We start from the raw sequence: 21,181 nt of genomic DNA, 5'->3' as shown, positions 1-21,181 counted from the left end.
AGTGCAACTGTGTCTTTAAGAGCGCTGCTCAGTCCTCTTCCAATTGGATGTTATTGGGAGATGCTGTGCTCCAATAGTATACAGAACTGTACAAAGAGATCTACCCCCTCCCCCTTGCAGCCTCAGCACCGTAAACGTTAGCAATGCAACGAGGTGGAGGTTGGAGTGATGCGCTCATATCTCGGAGAAAATTAAGCTTCAGATATGAACAACAGTGGGCGTTATATTTTTCTGGATGTAAATAATTCTCCTTGGAACTGGATATTCAATTTGGTTTTCTTCATGGAAAAGAACACATGGTAACGAATAGGGGATGACAAAGAGAATGGGATACCGAGACTGGGGATGGCTGGCTCTTTGGTGGCATCATTTCTTTCTCTTGTGGAGTACAATAAACGGACAGACTCGTTACAGTATCCCAGAGGAGCTAAAACGGGGATCCGTGGTAGGAAATATTGCAAAAGATCTGGGTTTGGGACTGTCTGAAATTTTTGACCGTGACCTGCGTGTCGCGTCTGAGGCTGGAGAGCAGTATTTCAGTGTGGATGCGGGGAAGGGCGAGCTGGTGGTGAATGACAGAATAGACAGAGAGGCTTTATGTGGACAAAGCACCAGCTGTGTATTGCCTTTGCAAATAATTCTTGAAAATCCTCTAACTTTACATCGAATTGAGGTGGAAATAAAAGATATAAATGATAATTCTCCAAGCTTTCATACAAAGGAGCTGTCTTTGAAAATTGCCGAGTCCGCAGCAGTGGGAACTCGTCTTGTTTTGGAGAGTGCAGAGGATTCAGACGTTGAAAGTAATTCGGTAAAATCCTACACACTGACGAGAAATGAGTGTTTTACGTTGAAAATGAAGGAGGTTGAGGATGGCAAAGCAGTGCCCGAGTTAGTGTTAGAGAAGCCTCTTGATCGAGAGAAGAAGGCAGTTCATCAGCTACTGCTGACTGCGTTAGACGGGGGGAACCCAGTCATGTCTGGTACCTCACAAATAACCATCACAGTACTTGATAATAATGATAATTTCCCAGTGTTTGAAAAAAATACATATAAAGTTTCTTTACAAGAGAATACTGCAAAAGATACATTTGTAATTAAAATTGCAGCGACAGATGCTGACGAGGGCCCAAACGGAGAAGTTGAATTCTCATTTGGTTCGCGGACTCCCGAATCCGTGTTATCAGTATTTGACATCAACCCATTAAATGGAAAAATACATTTGAAAGGCGACTTAGATTATGAAAAAGCCACGTCCTACAAAGTTGAAATTATGGCAAGAGATAAGGGTGTTCCCGAAATGGAGAGTCACTGTCGTCTACAGATAGATATTTTGGATATAAATGACAACACTCCAGAAATTGTTCTCACCTCTGAACCAAAGCCAATTCGTGAAGATGCACCTAGTGGCACAGTTGTGGCTTTGCTCAATGCACGTGATGCTGACTCCGGTGATAATAGTAAAGTAATACTGAAACTACCCCAAGGTTCTCCTTTCACTCTAAAACGATCCTATTCTAATAATTATGCGCTGGTTACCAATGGTCCTTTAGACAGAGAGAGATCTACAGAGTATAATATAGAGATAACAGCCACTGATTCAGGATCTCCTCCTCTGTCCAGTAAGAAAATCATACCTGTCACTATCACCGATGTGAATGACAATGCTCCTGTATTCAGTCAACGAACCTATACTGTGTATTTAAAAGAGAATGGAGTACCGGGCTCTATACTGTACTCAGTATCAGCATCTGACCTGGATATTGACGAAAATGCAAAGATCTCTTACTCTATACTGGACTCTAAAGTGCAGGACGTTTCTGTCTCATCTTATGTTTACATTAACTCAGATAACGGCAGCATCTACAGCATGCACTCGTTTGATTATGAGAAACTGAAGGTGTTTCAGATTCAGGTTCAGGCAAAGGATCAGGGCTCTCCGTCTCTCAGCAGCAACGCCACTGTCCATGTTTTTATCCTAGACCAGAACGACAATGCCCCCGCTGTTATTTACCCCTCCGCCGCCGCCCTGGGCTCCCTCTCTCATCAGAGGATGCCCCGCTCCGCTAAAGCGGGTCACCTGGTTACCAAGGTGACGGCCGTGGACGCTGACTCTGGCCATAACGCCTGGATCTCCTACAGACTGGCGGAGGCCACAGACGCCTCTCTGTTCACTGTCAATCTGTACACAGGGGAGGTGAGGACTAAACGCGCTGTGTCCGAGCAGGACGACTCCTCTCAGAGGTTGCTTATAGAGATCAAGGACGACGGGGAACCGATCCAGTCCTCCACAATGACTGTGTCCATCGTGCTGGAGGACGGTCTCCATGAGCCCATCTTAGACCTCCGACATAAAGCGGCCGAGCCCAGCAAGAAAACTGGGAGAATCACCCTTTATTTGATTCTCTCTCTGGCCTCGGTGTCCGTGCTGTCTCTGCTGACTTTTCTCATCTTAGCGGTTAAATGCATCAGGAGCAGCAGAAGCAGCGGTAATTGCTGCATGAGACGGACCGACTGTGATGATTACAAGAACCCCAACAGAAACCTGCAGATTCAGCTCAACACTGATGGACCTATAAAGTACGTGGAGGTCCTGGGAGGAGACATGTTGTCTCAGAGTCAGTCCTTCAGGTCCTGCATGTCTCCAATGTCAGAGTACAGTGATTTCACTCTGATTAAACCCAGCAGCACCACAGACTTTAAGGAGGTGATCAGTGTGCTGGATGCGTCTTTACCGGACAGCACCTGGACCTTTGAGAGCCAGCAGGTGAGGAGAAAATTATTTTTTCTCTCTCATTATCTTAATTATCTCACCATTTAAAGTCTGTCTACCATCAAAGCAGTTGATTTGATGTGATACATAAAGTGGTTTATAGCATAATCATACGCTTATATTATCATAGTGATTTGAAGATATAACCGAGCTACGTGTTTTTCTGACTTATTTTGTGTCAAAGCATTTTTTCTTTGCAAGACTGAAATACACGCACATTATTTAGAAACAGCTGTCTAAGTGTTGGAGTGAGCAAAAGGAAAGCATTTTAACTTATGACTTTTAATCCTCGTAGGATTTTGACTTATTTTAGAGTCAGTTGTTGAAAAGTTTGAGGCGACTGATGTGATTTGTCTCCATACAAATAAAATTCAATTCATTTTAATTAAATTACATTTATTTGAAATGAATCGGCTTGAAACGACTTTCTGGATGCTGAACGTATGACAGTATCTGATAAGTGATTGGACAACTTATTCAACAAAATGAGGTGCGTTTGTTTTCGAAATATGGTAATGATGCACATTTTAATTTAATTTAATCTAACATTTTACCACAGTGAATATTTAATTTGATGTTACTGTTTCTGTTTCATTTTTAGACAACGTGTCAATTTAATGTTAATATTATTATAGAAACTAATACAAATCAAAGAAGAATAATTATAATAACACATTGAAATAAGAAGAAAACGTGTATTTTTTCAATAAAACTGTTCAATGATATTAAATTTCTCTTCGGTGAGCACGGCAATGAGCTGTGTGATACAGTCTTTCTGCCGGGTCTTAAATACTTCTGTCTCCGTCTTACTGGATGCATTGTAGATGTTGTGAGCCAATAGCATAGGGGGTTGTACAAAGAGATCTACTCCCTCCCCCATCCATTCTCATTACTGTAGCCAGTGCATCGAGCGCGAGATGAGAGAAACATCCGTCTCAACACTGGGATTAAATAATATGCTTTTAATGAACACCTCAAGATGTATAAACGAGGATATATTTGGCGTGCTGCAAGTTCGTCATTGATGGATTTTCTTACTAATTTATTTTTGTCTAAATGATGATTCGATGGGAAATAACGTTGCCTTGTAACGGATTGGGGATGACAAAGAGAATGGGATACAGAGACTGGAGATGGCTCACTGTTTGGTGGCATTATTTGTTCCTCTTGTGGAGTACAGTAAACGGACAGACTCGCTACAGCATCCCAGAAGAGCTAGAAAGAGGCTCCTTGGTTGGGAATCTTGCCAAAGACCTGGGTTTGGGACTGTCAGCTATTTTTGACCGTAATCTGCGTGTCGCCTCTGAGGCTGGTGAGCAGTATTTCAGCGTAGACGCGGGGAAGGGCGAGCTTCTGGTGAATGACAGAATAGACAGAGAGGCTTTATGTGGACAAAGCGCCAGCTGTGTGTTACCTCTGCAGGTTGTTATAGAGAATCCGCTACAGTTACACCGGATAGAAGTGGAAATTAGAGACATAAATGACAACGCTCCTAGTTTTCTCAAAAGTGATCATGTAATAGAAATAGCTGAATCCACTGTTGTAGGTGTTCAGTTTCCCTTAGAGATGGCGGTGGATCCTGATGTAGGGAGTAATGGATTAAAAACATACACACTAAGTAAAGATGAGTGTTTCACTCTAAAAGTTAAAGAAATTGAAAATGGAGGGAAAATACCTGAATTAATACTGAATAAATCTTTAGATCGCGAGAAAAAATCAACTCACGATTTATTTCTTACTGCTATAGACGGGGGCAATCCTGTCAAGACAGGAACTTCCAAAATAATTGTAACTGTGCTTGATATCAATGACAATGTGCCATCATTCGAAAATAGTTTTTATAAAGTCGCTGTTAAAGAAAGCAATGTAAACGGCTCATTTGTTATTACAACAAAAGCAACAGACATAGATGAGGGTCCAAATGGAGAAATTGAGTACTCGCTTGGTATACACACACCGCCATCAGTGCTTTTATTGTTTTATATTGATACTGTAACTGGAGATATATATTTGAAACAACAACTAGACCACGAAATTCAGTCTTCATATCGAATAGATATTACTGCGACTGATAAAGGCTTCCCTAAAATGGAGGGTCACTGTACTGTCCAGGTGGATGTACTAGATGTAAATGATAACGCACCAGAAATTGTACTCACTTCAAAATCAACTTCTGTACCCGAAGACTCTCGCAGTGGGACTGTGGTGGCTTTGCTCAGTGTTCGTGACCTTGATTCAGGCGATAATGGCAAAGTCACTTTACAAATTCCTAAAATGTTTCCTTTCACTCTAAAACCTTCTTTTTCAAATAATTATGCGCTGATTACCAGTGCTCCTTTAGACCGAGAGAGATCTTCAGAGTACAATATAGAAATAACAGCCATTGATTTGGGCTCTCCTCCTCTGTCCAGTAAGAAAATCATACCTGTCACTATCACGGATGTGAATGACAATGCTCCTGTATTCAGTCAGAAAACTTATGCTGTGTATTTAAAAGAGAATGGAGTACCAGGCTCCATACTGTATTCAGTATCAGCGACTGATCCTGATGCGGGTGAAAATGCAAAGATCTCTTACTCTATACTGGACTCTAAAGTGCAGGACGTTTCTGTCTCATCTTATGTTTACATCAACTCAGATAACGGCAGCATCTACAGCATGCACTCGTTTGACTATGAGAAACTGAAGGTGTTTCAGATTCAGGTTCAGGCAAAGGATCAGGGCTCTCCGTCTCTCAGCAGCAACGCCACTGTACATGTTTTTATCCTGGACCAGAACGACAATGCCCCCGCTGTTATTTACCCCTCCTCCGCTGCTCTGGGCTCCCTCTCTCATCAGAGGATGCCCCGCTCCGCTAAAGCGGGTCACCTGGTTACCAAGGTGACAGCCGTGGACGCTGACTCGGGCCATAACGCCTGGATCTCTTACAGACTGGCGGAGGCCACAGACGCCTCTCTGTTCACTGTCAATCTGTACACAGGGGAGGTGAGGACTAAACGCGCTGTGTCCGAGCAGGACGACTCCTCTCAGAGGCTGCTTATAGAGATCAAGGACGACGGAGAACCGATCCAATCATCCACAGTGACTGTGTCTATCTTGCTGGAGGACGGTCTCCATGAGCCCATCTTAGACCTCCGACATAAAGCGGCCGAGCCCAGCAAGAAAACTGGGAGAATCACCCTTTATTTGATTCTCTCTCTGGCCTCGGTGTCCGTGCTGTCTCTGCTGACTTTTCTCATCTTAGCGGTTAAATGCATCAGGAGCAGCAGAAGCAGCAGTACTTGCTGCATGAGACGGACCGACTGTGATGATTACAAGAACCCCAACAGAAACCTGCAGATTCAGCTCAACACTGATGGACCTATAAAGTACGTGGAGGTCCTGGGAGGAGACATGTTGTCTCAGAGTCAGTCCTTCAGGTCCTGCATGTCTCCAATGTCAGAGTACAGTGATTTCACTCTGATTAAACCCAGCAGCACCACAGACTTTAAGGAGGTGATCAGTGTGCTGGATGCGTCTTTACCGGACAGCACATGGACCTTTGAAAGTCAGCAGGTGAGCAGGAAACAGCAGACATTCACCTAAATGTTACAGGTCATTACTGAATATTCTTTTTATATTGCGAGCTATGTACCATAACGTTAAGAGAGCAATACAGAGATACGACTTGATTATTAGTATTATGGGCTCGACACACGGGGAGCGACGTCGCTCGCTCTCCATTCATTTCCTATGGAGCTTGTGCGATGAGGCGACAATCCCTTGCCCTCCTCCAGCTAAGCGACCGTCGACATTCGTGCATGTGAAATTTCGAGCTCGTACACGTAGACGTGCACACGCGACCAGGCGACGCGACACAAGAAAGTTGGAAAATGTTCTACTTTTGTCGCTGTCGCGTGGCACTAAACCAATCAGGAAGAGTTTAATTGACTGACCAATGAGCGAAGAGTATGCTACACGCTGCAGTCTGCAACCACTTTCAGCACGAAGGAAAGCATCGTTTTAGCTGTTTGACTTTCCTATATTATATGACACTTCACGCAGTGATTATCGAGTTACACATAAAAGGCAGCCATATGAGAACGTGTTGGTGCAAGACTAACGTTAAACAGACCGATAGAGAGGACTTTTGTGCTAATATAGGATGAACCCGAGGTTGTCTTTTTCTTTTGTAGCGGAGCCTTAACAGCAAGATTTCTGTCAGTTCCATTAAAATCTTCAGACTCCTCATCTTTATTGCCGTGTCTGACACGGACTGCTTTTAAAATGTCTAAATCCCTCCAGTTTCATAGCCAATCAAATTTCTTGGAGACGAGTGACGTAAGAGCGCGATTCGCAAAGCTGCCGTCGCTATCGCGTCCCGTGTGTTCGGTTTCACCCCAGTGGCGACGCGGCCCATTCGTCGCTGTCGTTTGTCGCTCCCCGTGTGTCGAGCCCATTATTGTTATACTGGTAGCTTTACATGTACGATTTATAAAAGTCAAAAACGATGACGCACGTGAGCAGAAAATAGTTCATTTTCAAACTTACACATTTAACATGAAATTCTATGATGTTTTATTATTTTTTACTATTTTCTATTAGTCATAGTTTGATGGTATAAAGTGGATTGCTGCCATGCTCACGTTTATTTTTTGAGCCTCATAAGTATGCAATGATACCTGTATTGTTTTTGTGTACACTTAATATCGTTGAAAGTTTTACATATTGAAGAGCATGTCCACCTCTCCATTGCTTGAAAAAAGGGAACTGTTGACACGATCTGTCAAAATCCTCCTAACCAAACAGAAACAGTCGCTTGTGTTCATGTAATGACGGCAGAGAACATTCGAACTTTGCAAAAACGAGTTACGGTTTACAGACATTGTAATCGCTCTTGCAGGCCTTTTATGTGGACAATGAGGGTTTTAATTTCGTTATGCTTTGTTCCTTTGTTGGATATTGTTCTTTGCAAATGCCCGTTTTCTTTAAATATGTGGATCGAATAATTCTTTAACTATATGAATGGCATAATGAGCCCTAAACGCAACTTCACATGGAGAGGGATAATGTTGGCGTTACACCTGCCACACAATCAGCCGTGCATATTGGTTTATGACATTGTTATCAATAGTGCAGCTGTCTCTTTAAGAGCGCTGCTCAATCCTCTTCCTATTGGATGTTACTGGGAGATGCTGTGCTCCAATAGTGTACAGAATTGTACAAAGAGATCTAACCCCTCCCCCTTGCAGCCTCCGCACCGTAAACGTTAACAATACAACGAGCTGGAGGACGGTGTGGTGCGCTCATATCTCGGAGCTGAGAATAAAATCAGAAAATTAAGCTTCAGACATGAACAACAGTCGGTGTTATATTTTTCTGGATGTAGCTAATGCTCCTTGGAACTGGATATTCACTTTGGTTTTCTTTATGAAAAAGAACATATTGTAACGAATAGGGGATGACAAAGAGAATGGGATACCGAGACTGGGGATTGCTGGCTCTTTGGTGGCATAATTTCTTTCTCTTGTGGAGTACAATAAACGGGCAGACCCGTTACAGTATCCCAGAGGAGCTAAAACGGGGATCCGTGGTAGGAAATATTGCCAAAGATCTGGGTTTGGGACTGTCTGAGATATTTGACCGTGACCTGCGTGTCGCGTCTGAGGCTGGAGAGCAGTATTTCAGTGTGGATGCAGGGAAGGGCGAGCTGGTGGTGAATGACAGAATAGATAGAGAGGCTTTATGTGGACAAAGCACCAGCTGTGTATTGCCTTTGCAAATAATTCTTGAAAACCCTCTAACTTTACATCGAGTTGAGGTGGAAATAAAAGATATAAATGATAATTCTCCAAGCTTTCATACAAAGGAGCTGTCTTTGAAAATTGCCGAGTCCGCAGCAGTGGGAACTCGATTTGTTTTAGAGGGTGCAGAGGATTCAGACGTTGGAAGTAATTCGGTAAAATCCTACACACTGACGAGAAATGAGTGTTTTACGTTGAAAATGAAGGAGGTTGAGGATGGCAAAGCAGTGCCCGAGTTAGTGTTAGAGAAGCCTCTTGATCGAGAGAAGAAGGCAGTTCATCAGCTACTGCTGACTGCGTTAGACGGGGGGAACCCAGTCATGTCTGGTACCTCACAAATAACAATCACAGTACTAGACGTAAATGACAATTTTCCAGTGTTTGAAAAAAATACATATAAAGTTTCTTTACAAGAAAATACTGCAAAAGATACATTTGTAATTAAAATTGCAGCGACAGATGCTGACGAGGGCCCAAACGGAGAAGTTGAATTCTCTTTTGGTTCGCGGACTCCCGAATCTGTGTTATCAGTATTTGACATCAACCCATTAAATGGAGAAATACATTTAAAAGGAGACTTGGATTATGAAAAGGCCACGTCCTACAAAGTTGAAATTATAGCAAGAGATAAGGGCGTTCCTGAAATGGAGAGTCACTGTCGTCTACAGATAGATATTTTGGATATAAATGACAACACTCCAGAAATTGTTCTCACCTCTGAACCAAAGCCAGTTCGTGAAGATGCACCTAGTGGCACAGTTGTGGCTTTGCTCAATGCACGCGACGCTGACTCCGGTAATAACAGTAAAGTAACACTGAAACTACCTCAAGGTTCTCCTTTCACTCTAAAATCATCCTATTCTAACAATTATGCGCTTGTTACCAATGGTCCTTTAGACAGAGAGAGATCTACAGAGTATAATATAGAGATAACAGCCACTGATTCAGGCTCTTCTCCTCTGTACAGTAAGAAAATCATACCTGTCACTATCACCGATGTGAATGACAATGCTCCTGTATTCAGTCAACGAACCTATACTGTGTATTTAAAAGAGAATGGAGTACCAGGCTCTATACTGTACTCAGTATCAGCATCTGACCTGGATTTTGGCGAAAACGCAAAGATCTCTTACTCTATACTGGACTCTAAAGTGCAGGACGTTTCTGTCTCATCTTATGTTTACATTAACGCAGATAACGGCAGCATCTACAGCATGCACTCGTTTGACTATGAGAAACTGAAGGTGTTTCAGATTCAGGTTCAGGCAAAGGATCAGGGCTCTCCGTCTCTCAGCAGCAATGCCACTGTACATGTTTTTATCCTAGACCAGAACGACAATGCTCCCGCTGTTATTTACCCCTCCTCCGCCGCCCTGGGCTCCCTCTCTCATCAGAGGATGACCCGCTCCGCTAAAGCGGGTCACCTGGTTACCAAGGTGACAGCCGTGGACGCTGACTCGGGCCATAACGCCTGGATCTCTTACAGACTGGCGGAGGCCACAGACGCCTCTCTGTTCACTGTCAATCTGTACACAGGAGAGGTGAGGACTAAACGCGCTGTGTCCGAGCAGGACGACTCCTCTCAGAGGTTGCTTATAGAGATCAAGGACGACGGAGAACCGATCCAATCCTCCACAGTGACTGTGTCTATCTTGCTGGAGGACGGTCTCCATGAGCCCATCTTAGACCTCCGACATAAAGCGGCTGAGCCCAGCAAGAAAACTGGGAGAATCACCCTTTATTTGATTCTCTCTCTGGCCTCGGTGTCCGTGCTGTCTCTGCTGACTTTTCTCATCTTAGCGGTTAAATGCATCAGGAGCAGCAGGAGCAGCAGTACTTGCTGCATGAGACGGACCGACTGTGATGATTACAAGAACCCCAACAGAAACCTGCAGATTCAGCTCAACACTGATGGACCTATAAAGTACGTGGAGGTCTTGGGAGGAGACATGTTGTCTCAGAGTCAGTCCTTCAGGTCCTGCATGTCTCCAATGTCAGAGTACAGTGATTTCACTCTGATTAAACCCAGCAGCACCACAGACTTTAAGGAGGTGATCAGTGTGCTGGATGCGTCTTTACCGGACAGCACTTGGACCTTTGAGAGCCAGCAGGTGAGCGGAAAACTGTTGTTATTAGTATCCTTTGGTTGTCTAACTTGCTCTTAAATGTGATGTAAAAGTCTCGTTACATTACTTGAATTAAAGGGTACATTTTGGCGTTCTTGTGATGTGTTCTTTCAAGAGTTAAAATAATTTGTCATATTATGCTATTTACATGTCAGTTTATAAGTAAATAATAGAAATTCGTCATCGGAATTTTTTTTTTTCGTTTCCCTTTTTTCAGTTCACTTCACTTCAACAACACATCACCATCAACACATACAATATTTATGTACTGTGTGTGAATAAAATTACAGCTCCGTCTTGCTTAATAGTTTTGTCGTTGTTGTTGGTTTGTTTGTTTTTTGCTTTTTAGTTAAAAAATTAAACATAAGTTTCAGACTCAGTGTTTGATGTCAACCCATTAACTGGGTCTAGATTGGGGGGGGGGGGGGGGGGTATTGCTGCTCTCATACTTGGATGAATGACATTTCAGCACCACAAAACTGGAAAGCGACTCTTTAGAACTCTTTCACGTGAACAAACTACTTTCCTTTACTGCAAGCACTCTCATCTCTTTCTGATTCAAATCACAAATAAAAGGTTTAACAAAGAGTCTGAATAAGATGACTACATTGGCATTGTTATAATCCGCTCATTTTATTCACATTAGGGTTAATGATAACGAGTAAATGCGAGCATCCCATCAATCTTTTCACAAACTGTTTACGCTTTTTTTTTCCAAGTGTGGCTGTCTTTTTAAAACCACTCCGCACCTCCCTTCTTACTGGACGATAGATATGAATTTTGTGCACCAATGAAACGTGGAAACATACAAAGAGATCTAGTCCCTCCCCCGTGCAGCCACAGCACCGTGAACAGTTATGTTGCAATGAGCGGGATGAGAAGAAGCGATGCTCTTAACGGATTTAAAACGATGTTTTGTTTTGTTTTTTCTGTGAACTGATTTTGCATCTTTACTTTGGATTCATTATTTATGGCACTGGATGGTAAATTTCCTTTTTTCCATTTCCTCTCTGGGAAATCATTCTAACGGATCTGGGATGACAAAGACAATAGGATACCAAGACTGGAAATGGCAGGTGCTTTGGTGGCATAATTTCTTTCTCTTGTGGAGTACAATAGACGGGCAGACTCGTTACAGCATACCAGAGGAACTAAAACAGGGTTCTGTGGTAGGAAATATTGCCAAAGATCTGGGATTGGGGCTGTCTGAAATTTTTGACCGTAGGCTGCGCGTCGCCTCTGAGGCTGGAGAGCAGTATTTCAGTGTGGATGCGGGGAAGGGCGAGCTGGTGGTGAATGATAGAATAGACAGAGAGGCTTTGTGTGGACAAAGCACCAGCTGTGTGTTGACGTTGCAAATGGTCATTGATAAACCTCTACAGTTGTACCGAGTGGAGGTGGAAATACAAGATATCAATGATAATTCTCCTAGATTCCCTTCGCCAGAAGTAACATTACAGATAGCAGAGTCGACAGCGGCAGGAGCACGTTTTCCTTTGGAGACCGCGCAAGATCTTGATGTCGGAGTGAATTCAGTGAGGTCATATAGTCTGAGTAAAGACGAATTTTTTACTTTAAAGATCAAAGATGTGTCTGGTGGAAGGAAAGTGCCAGAGTTGGTCCTATCTAAATCCCTCGACAGAGAAAAAAAGCCTACACATGAACTCCAACTAACAGCTATAGACGGAGGAAACCCAGTGAAATCTGGGATATCCCAGATAACCATAAATGTACTGGATAATAATGACAATTTCCCTGTTTTTGAGAAAAACGTTTACAAAGTCTCTATTAGCGAAAATAGCGTACAAGGTGCATCTATCATTAAAGTGATAGCAAAGGATACTGATGAAGGTCTCAATGGAGAAATAGAGTATTCATTTGGGACTCACACACCAGATATCGTTCTGTCTTTGTTTGATATTGATTTATTAACCGGGGAAATTACTCTAGTAGGGAGTTTAGATTTCGAATCAAAAGCTAATTACGAAATAGATATTTGCGCTAGAGACAAAGGGACTCCGAGAATGGAAGGGCATTGCACTCTCCATGTTGAAGTATTAGATGTTAACGATAATGCTCCAAATATATTTCTGACTTCCCAACCAAACTCTGTGCCAGAGGATGCACCGAGTGGGACTGTAGTAGCTTTAATCAGCGCAAGAGACCTGGATTCCGCTGACAATGGTAAAGTGACACTGGCGCTCCCTAACGGCTCTCATTTTAACCTGAAACCCTCTTTTTCTGATAATTATGCACTGGTTACTGGCGGGGCTTTAGACAGAGAGAGTTCTTCAGAGTATAATATTGAGATAACAGCTACTGATTTAGGGTCCCCTCCTCTGTCGTCAAAAAAGACTATTAATGTAACCATCACTGATGTGAATGACAATCCTCCCGTATTCACTCAGTCTTTCTATACTGTGTATTTAAAAGAAAATGGAGTACCAGGCTCTATACTGTACTCAGTATCAGCATCTGACCTGGATTTTGGCGAAAATGCAAAGATCTCTTACTCTATACTGGACTCTAAAGTGCAGGACGTTTCTGTCTCATCTTATGTTTACATTAACTCCGATAACGGCAGCATCTACAGCATGCACTCGTTTGACTATGAGAAACTGAAGGTGTTTCAGATTCAGGTTCAGGCAAAGGATCAGGGCTCTCCGTCTCTCAGCAGCAACGCCACTGTACATGTTTTTATCCTAGACCAGAATGACAATGTCCCCGCTGTTATTTACCCCTCCTCCGCCGCCCTGGGCTCCCTCTCTCATCAGAGGATGCCCCGCTCCGCTAAAGCGGGTCACCTGGTTACCAAGGTGACGGCCGTGGACGCTGACTCTGGCCATAACGCCTGGATCTCTTACAGACTGGCGGAGGCCACAGACGCCTCTCTGTTCACTGTCAATCTGTACACAGGGGAGGTGAGGACTAAACGCGCTGTGTCCGAGCAGGACGACTCCTCTCAGAGGCTGCTTATAGAGATCAAAGACGACGGAGAACCGATCCAATCATCCACAGTGACGGTGTCCATCGTGCTGGAGGACGGTCTCCATGAGCCCATCTTAGACCTCCGACATAAAGCTGCCGAGCCCAGCAAGAAGACTGGGAGGATCACCCTTTATTTGATTCTCTCTCTGTCGTCGGTGTCCGTGCTGTCTCTGCTGACTTTTCTCATCTTAGCGGTTAAATGCATCAGGAGCAGCAGAAGTAGCAGTACTTGCTGCATGAGACGGATCGACTGTGATGATTACAAGAACCCCAACAGAAACCTGCAGATTCAGCTCAACACTGATGGACCTATAAAGTACGTGGAGGTCCTGGGAGGAGACATGTTGTCTCAGAGTCAGTCCTTCAGGTCCTGCATGTCTCCAATGTCAGAGTACAGTGATTTCACTCTGATTAAACCCAGCAGCACCACAGACTTTAAGGAGGTGATCAGTGTGCTGGATGCGTCTTTACCGGACAGCACCTGGACCTTTGAGAGCCAGCAGGTGAGAATAAATTTGAAAAAATTGCCTGCATATACTTTTCAGTCATTATTGTCCTACATTTTTACTTAATCCTGATATAAAAATATAATTTGAATTGAAAATTTAGCATCAAACTGTTTTGAAGTAACAGTAATAATTGTAATTACTCGGAGCTGATTTTACTATTTTTAGAAAAGCACTGCCACTGTGAAACTGTGCTGCCTATGGCTATGTCTTTTGAATGACACAATAGTGTGTCCATTAAAGTAATTCTGTTGTTTAAAAACCCACTATTTAAAAATAATATTGGTTTGCGGAAACTGTCAGAAATACATTCAAATATCTTCTATACCTTTATGTAAAGAATTTTATTTTAAGCATATATTTAACTAAAGCACAATCTCTAATAATCATGTTTCTGATAAGCACAATGTATAATTTTTTAGAACGTCTACCGAGACGATATTTACATTTTTACCCAAACATTTTTTATACGTAATACCATAGTTGAATAATTTGTGAACTTATATTAAAGTGTTAATGATTTTTTTTTCCCCTTTAATTATGTGGTCGTGATTCGTTGTAGTAATAATTTGTAAACGAGTTGCCTTTTGGGTTTGGGTGTTGTTTTAATTAAAATCCTTATATTTTTAATAACCCGAATACATATTTGATTTTCTAAAGAAAATTATGATTCAGATCTGACTTGAAACTTAATTTGTACAACTCCTCTACTAGCAGGGTGCAGTGGCTTCATGAGCAGACTTACCTGCCTGTGATTGGCTGTTTAAGATGGGTGCTGTGAACCAATAGCATACAGAACTGTACAAAGAGATCTACTCCATCCCCCATTCACTCTCATCACAGTAACCCTCACTGTGCTCGGAGGAGGAGAGGACATGCGTTTTTCCAATGGCGTTCGGAATATATATTTTATTACAAATAGGTTAAGGGTTTGCCTACACAACGCCCATTCTAGTGATGGCTTTGAATACTGGGCTCTGTCGATGAATACCTCGATGGGAAATAACATATTCTAGCGATAAATGATGACAAAGAGAATGGAATACCGAGACTGGAGATGGCTGGCTCTTTGGTGGCATCATTTCTTTCTCTTGTGGAGTACAATAAACGGACAGACTCGGTACAGCATCCCAGAGGAGCTAAAACAGGGCTCTGTGGTAGGAAATATTGCCAAAGATCTGGGTTTGGGATTATCTGAAATATATGACCGTAAGCTGCGTGTAGCCTCTGAGACTGGTAAGCAGTATTTCAGCGTGGATGCGGGGAAGGGCGAGTTGGTGGTGAATGACAGAATAGACAGAGAGGCTTTATGTGGACAAAGCGCCAGCTGCGTGTTGCCTTTGCAAATCGTCACTGAGAATCCCCTGCAGCTACACCGGATAGAAGTAGAAATAAGAGACATAAATGACAATTCTCCGGTTTTTATAACAGAGGAGAGATATTTAAAGATAGCAGAATCTACTGCCACAGGCATACGCTTTCCTTTAGATACCGCGCAAGATCAGGACGTTGGTAGCAATTCCGTTAAATCTTACACACTAAGTAAAAACGAATGTTTTAGTTTGAAAATGAAAGAGTTGTCTGGCAACCGACAGGTTCCGGAGCTGGTCCTAGAGAAACTTCTTGACCGAGAGAAGCAAAGTGTTCATCAATTATTACTGACAGCGTTAGACGGGGGGAATCCTGTCAAAACTGGAACCACAACAATCGTAGTTACTGTACTTGACATCAACGACAATGTTCCTGCTTTTAAAACACCTTTGTATAACGTATCTGCACATGAAAATAGTGTTGTTGGCTCTGTACTTGTAAAAGTTGAAGCGACAGATGCAGACGATGGTGTTAACGGAGAGATTGAATACGCATTTGCTGATCACACACCCGAGTCGCTGTTATCGGTTTTTCAATTGAATCCACATACAGGTGAAATTTCCTTGGTAGGGTCGTTGGATTATGAACGCAGTAGAATGCATGAAATAAGTATTACTGCAAAAGACAAAGGAGTCCCCGAAATGGAGGGTCACTGTCGTGTACAAGTAGTTGTCATAGACATGAATGATAATGCTCCAGAAATAGTGCTAACTTCAAAACCAAACCCAGTACGAGAGGATGCACCAAAAGGCACAGTTGTAGCGTTAATCAGTGCACGAGATCTTGACTCTGGTAATAATGGCAAGGTTAAGTTACAGCTAAAAAATGGGCCTCCATTCAGTTTGAAACCCTCTTTTTCTGACAATTACGCCCTAATTACAAGCGGGGTTTTAGACAGAGAACGATTCTCGGATTATAATATTGAAATAACAGCCACTGATTCAGGGTCCCCTCCACTGACCAATAAAAAAACTATACTCGTAACCATCACTGATGTAAATGACAATGCTCCTGTATTTGTTCAGACTTCTTATACTGTGTATTTAAAAGAGAATGGAGTACCAGGCTCTATACTGTACTCAGTATCAGCGACTGATCCTGATGCGGGTGAAAATGCAAAGATCTCTTACTCTGTACTGGACTCTAAAGTGCAGGACGTTTCTGTCTCATCTTATGTTTACATTAACTCAGATAACGGCAGCATCTACAGCATGCACTCGTTTGACTATGAGAAACTGAAGGTGTTTCAGATTCAGGTTCAGGCAAAGGATCAGGGCTCTCCGTCTCTCAGCAGCAACGCCACTGTACATGTTTTTATCCTGGACCAGAACGACAATGCCCCCGCTGTTATTTACCCCTCCTCCGCTGCCCTGGGCTCCCTCTCTCATCAGAGGATGCCCCGCTCCGCTAAAGCGGGTCACCTGGTTACCAAGGTGACGGCCGTGGACGCTGACTCGGGCCATAACGCCTGGATCTCCTACAGACTGGCGGAGGCCACAGACGCCTCTCTGTTCACTGTCAATCTGTACACAGGGGAGGTGAGGACTAAACGCGCTGTGTCCGAGCAGGACGACTCCTCTCAGAGGCTGCTTATAGAGATCAAGGACGACGGAGAACCGATCCAGTCATCCACTGTCACGGTGTCCATCATGCTGGAGGACGGTCTCCATGAGCCCATCTTAGACCTCCGACATAAAGCGGCCGAGCCCAGCAAGAAAACTGGGAGAATCACCCTTTATTTGATTCTCTCTCTGGCCTCGGTGTCCGTGCTGTCTCTGCTGACTTTTCTCATCTTAGCGGTTAAATGCATCAGGAGCAGCAGAAGTAGCGGTACTTGCTGCATGAGACGGACCGACTGTGATGATTACAAGAACCCCAACAGAAACCTGCAGATTCAGCTCAACACTGATGGACCGATAAAGTACGTGGAGGTCCTGGGAGGAGACATGTTGTCTCAGAGTCAGTCCTTCAGGTCTTGTATGTCTCCAATGTCAGAGTACAGTGATTTCACTCTGATTAAACCCAGCAGCACCACAGACTTTAAGGAGGTGATCAGTGTGCTGGATGCGTCTTTACCGGACAGCACCTGGACCTTTGAGAGCCAGCAGGTGAGGAGAAAACAGCAGATGTGCATTTGACTGTTTTAGGTCATTATTATTCTTATTTCCATTCATATTTCACTTTAACAAATAAGAGGTGTCTGTTAAGGTGTAAAAATGTTGCTTTTCTGCCCTTTTTTATACTTGTTTTTTCTTAGCAACATAAAATGTATAGGGTTTTTATCAGCACAACAACTCTGAAATTATATTACCTTTTCTATCATTTAATGTTGATTACTCTTGGCTTTTCAACTCGTGATCCAATAGCTTTAAAACGCACGCCTTCTAGTGAATTAAATTGTACATGTTATGAAAGCCAGTTCATTTTACTTGTATGATGCACCCTTAAAATATCGTTAAGAAAGAAAGAAAGAAAGAACTGGTATGTCCAGTATATTTTTTTCTTTGGCTTTGGAATATAGGCATCGTTCGTGTTTTCCCACTGTATCATGTTTGTTTAACACCAACTTGACTATTCCCGTCGTGTTTGTATTGCGACGGAGGTGGTGCAGTGGCCATAACAGCGATATTAGAGCTCTGTCATTGGGTAGTTTAGATCGATGCTGTGAGCTAATGGCGTACAGAACTGTACAAAGAGATCTACTCCATCCCCCATTCAGACTCACCACAGTAACTCGCACAGTGCTCCGAGATGGAGAGGACATGCTCGCATGCAAAGGTGCACGAAATTTAGGCCTTTGCTATTAACATGCATTCGTGGATTAATTTCCAAGGTAATGTTCATTCTGGCACTGGAATTAATGTCGGGATGGTTATTTGAGCAATATATCGATGGAAAAAAACATATCCTAACGGATCGGAGATGACAAAGAGAATCAGACACCGAGATTGGAGATGGCTGGCGCTTTGGTGGCATCATTTCTTTCTCTTATGGAGTACAATAAACGGGCAGACTCGTTACAGCATACCGGAGGAGCTAAAACAGGGCTCCGTAGTAGGAAATCTTGCAAAAGATCTGAGTTTGGGACTCTCGGACATTTTTGAACGTAATCTGCGTGTCGCCTCTGAGGCTGGTAAGCAGTATTTCAGTGTGGATGCGGGGAAGGGCGAGCTTTTGGTGAATGACAAACTAGACAGAGAGGCTTTATGTGGACAAAGCGCCAGCTGCGTATTGCCTATTCAAGTAGTAATAGAGAATCCACTACACCTTTATCGTATAGAAGTGGAACTACGAGACGTTAATGACAATGCACCAAATTTTCTTAGCAAAGAAAAACATTTGAAAATTGCGGAGTTGACAGCGGTGGGTGCGCGCTACCCTTTGGAGACAGCACAAGATCTCGATGTGGGCAGTAATTCGCTAAAATCCTACATTCTTAGCAAAGATGAATGCTTTAGTTTAAAAATTAAAGAACTTGCGAATGGGAGAAAAGTACCGGAGCTAGTGCTGGAAAAACCGCTTGACAGAGAAAAACAAAATATCCATCAGTTATTGTTAACAGCATTAGACGGTGGGAATCCGGTCAAAACGGGAACATCAAAGATCACAGTAACCGTTTTAGACAACAATGACAATGTCCCTGTTTTCAAAAAACCTTTATATAAAATTACTGTTCCTGAAAGCAGTCGGAGTGGCTTAATGCTTGCAAAGGTAGAAGCAACAGACCTAGACGAGGGTGTAAATGGAGAAATTGAATATTCATTTGCTGACCATACACCAGAGACATTGCGGTCTATCTTTCAGATCAACGCGGTCACTGGGGAAATTTTCCTTATAGGAAAATTAGATTATGAAAACTTCGCAACTCATGAATTAGATATTAGTGCAAAAGATAAAGGCATTCCTGAAATGGAAGGCCATTGTCGTGTACAGGTGGAGGTAATAGACATAAATGATAATGCTCCTGAAATTGTTCTCACTTCAAAACCGAGTCCAGTACCTGAAGATGCACCAAGTGGCACAGTAGTGGCTTTGCTTATTGCTCGAGATCTTGACTCCGGTGATAATGGTATAGTGACATTAAAGCTCCCAAAGGGCTCTCCGTTTAACCTGAAACCTTCCTTTTCTAATAATTACGCACTGGTTACTGGCGTTGCTTTAGACCGGGAGACTTTCTCAGAGTATAATATCGAGATTACAGCCACTGACTCAGGCTCTCCCTCTCTGTCATCTAAGAAGACTATTAATGTCACTGTTACGGACGTAAATGACAATGTTCCCGTGTTCTCTCAGTCCTCCTATAATGTGTATTTAAAAGAGAATGGGCTGCCAGGCTCTATACTGTACTCAGTTTCAGCAACTGATCCGGATGCGGGTGAAAACGCAAAGATCTCTTACTCTATACTGGACTCTAAAGTGCAGGACGTTTCTGTCTCATCTTATGTTTACATTAACTCAGATAACGGCAGCATCTACAGCATGCACTCGTTTGACTATGAGAAACTGAAGGTGTTTCAGATTCAGGTTCAGGCAAAGGATCAGGGCTCTCCGTCTCTCAGCAGCAATGCCACTGTACATGTTTTTATCCTAGACCAGAACGACAATGCCCCCGCTGTTATTTACCCCTCCTCCGCTGCTCTGGGCTCCCTCTCTCATCAGAGGATGCCCCGCTCCGCTAAAGCGGGTCACCTGGTTACCAAGGTGACGGCTGTGGACGCTGACTCGGGCCATAACGCCTGGATCTCCTACAGACTGGCGGAGGCCACAGACGCCTCTCTGTTCACTGTCAATCTGTACACAGGGGAGGTGAGGACTAAACGTGCTGTGTCCGAGCAGGACGACTCCTCTCAGAGGTTGCTTATAGAGATCAAGGACGACGGGGAGCCGATCCAGTCCTCCACAATAACTGTGTCCATCATGCTGGAGGACGGTCTCCATGAGCCCATCTTAGACCTCCGACATAAAGCGGCCGAGCCCAGCAAGAAAACTGGGAGAATCACCCTTTATTTGATTCTCTCTCTGGCCTCGGTGTCCGTGCTGTCTCTGCTGACTTTTCTCATCTTAGCGGTTAAATGCATCAGGAGCAGCAGAAGCAGCAGTACTTGCTGCATGAGACGGACCGACTGTGATGATTACAAGAACCCCAACAGAAACCTGCAGATTCAGCTCAACACTGATGGACCTATAAAGTACGTGGAGGTCCTGGGAGGAGACATGTTGTCTCAGAGTCAGTCCTTCAGGTCCTGTATGTCTCCAATGTCAGAGTACAGTGATTTCACTCTAATTAAACCCAGCAGCACCACAGACTTTAAGGAGGTGATCAGTGTCCTGGATGCGTCTTTACCGGACAGCACCTGGACCTTTGAGAGCCAGCAGGTAAGCATAGATAACTAAAAGAAGTGGCAAATACAAATGTTCAGTATCACTGATTGTGCTACAACGGTATTTAAACTATTGCTTTCTTTGTGGGCAGTCATAATGAGACCTCAACAAATCCTTTAAAACTTTTAATCACTTGTGAAATATTTAAAGTATTAAAGACTTTAGAAAATTTTTAAATCCTGCTACCTAATTTATAAGTTCTTTCCTATAACTTGTGTTCCTGGCTGGTGTTATAATTTGACCAAAGCATGT

At 43.2% G+C, this 21,181-nt stretch overlaps 3 protein-coding genes across 48 annotated transcripts in view; all 3 read left to right on the top strand.

Annotated features, from left to right (window-relative positions):
* Positions 1-21,181, top strand: part of LOC115786625 (protocadherin gamma-C5-like) — a 365,072-nt gene that overhangs the window by 324,522 nt on the left and 19,369 nt on the right. For 2 of the 46 annotated variants that reach the window (XM_030738890.1, XM_030738877.1), the window contains exon 1: positions 8,043-10,667. The exons of 43 other annotated variants lie outside the window; for them this stretch is intronic. In XM_030738890.1, coding sequence (XP_030594750.1) covers positions 8,214-10,667 — 2,454 coding nt within the window. In that variant the 5' untranslated portion in view covers positions 8,043-8,213. Of the gene's footprint in view, positions 1-3,709; positions 6,329-8,042; positions 10,668-21,181 lie in introns of those variants that run through there. One more of the 46 variants, XM_030738879.1, reaches the window with a different exon arrangement.
* On the top strand, positions 166-2,821 carry LOC115787059 (protocadherin gamma-C5-like). Its single transcript, XM_030739632.1, has one exon. It carries the CDS (start codon positions 314-316, stop codon positions 2,819-2,821), a length of 2,508 nt encoding a protein of 835 aa, XP_030595492.1. The 5' UTR covers positions 166-313.
* On the top strand, positions 11,567-17,685 carry LOC115786640 (uncharacterized). Its single transcript, XM_030738934.1, has 2 exons — positions 11,567-14,239; positions 15,199-17,685. The coding sequence occupies exons 1-2, from the start codon at positions 11,663-11,665 to the stop codon at positions 17,683-17,685; spliced, it is 5,064 nt and encodes a 1,687-aa protein (XP_030594794.1). The 5' UTR covers positions 11,567-11,662.

This window comes from Archocentrus centrarchus, chromosome 10 (genome assembly GCF_007364275.1).
Source record: "Archocentrus centrarchus isolate MPI-CPG fArcCen1 chromosome 10, fArcCen1, whole genome shotgun sequence".
Classification (NCBI taxonomy): Eukaryota; Metazoa; Chordata; class Actinopteri; order Cichliformes; family Cichlidae; genus Archocentrus; species Archocentrus centrarchus.
Note: the sequence above shows the minus strand (reverse complement) of the source record. Positions and strands in the feature narration are given on the sequence as shown.

Excerpts from the sequence above, each read along its gene's own strand:
- LOC115787059 (XM_030739632.1), top strand. The coding sequence starts at position 314 with ATGACAAAGAGAATGGGATACCGAGACTGGGGATGGCTGGCTCTTTGG.
- LOC115786640 (XM_030738934.1), top strand. The coding sequence starts at position 11,663 with ATGGTAAATTTCCTTTTTTCCATTTCCTCTCTGGGAAATCATTCTAAC. Across the intron at positions 14,240-15,198 it reads TATTGTCCTACATTTTTACT|ATGATGACAAAGAGAATGGA; the intron begins TAATCCTGATAT and ends TTCTAGCGATAA.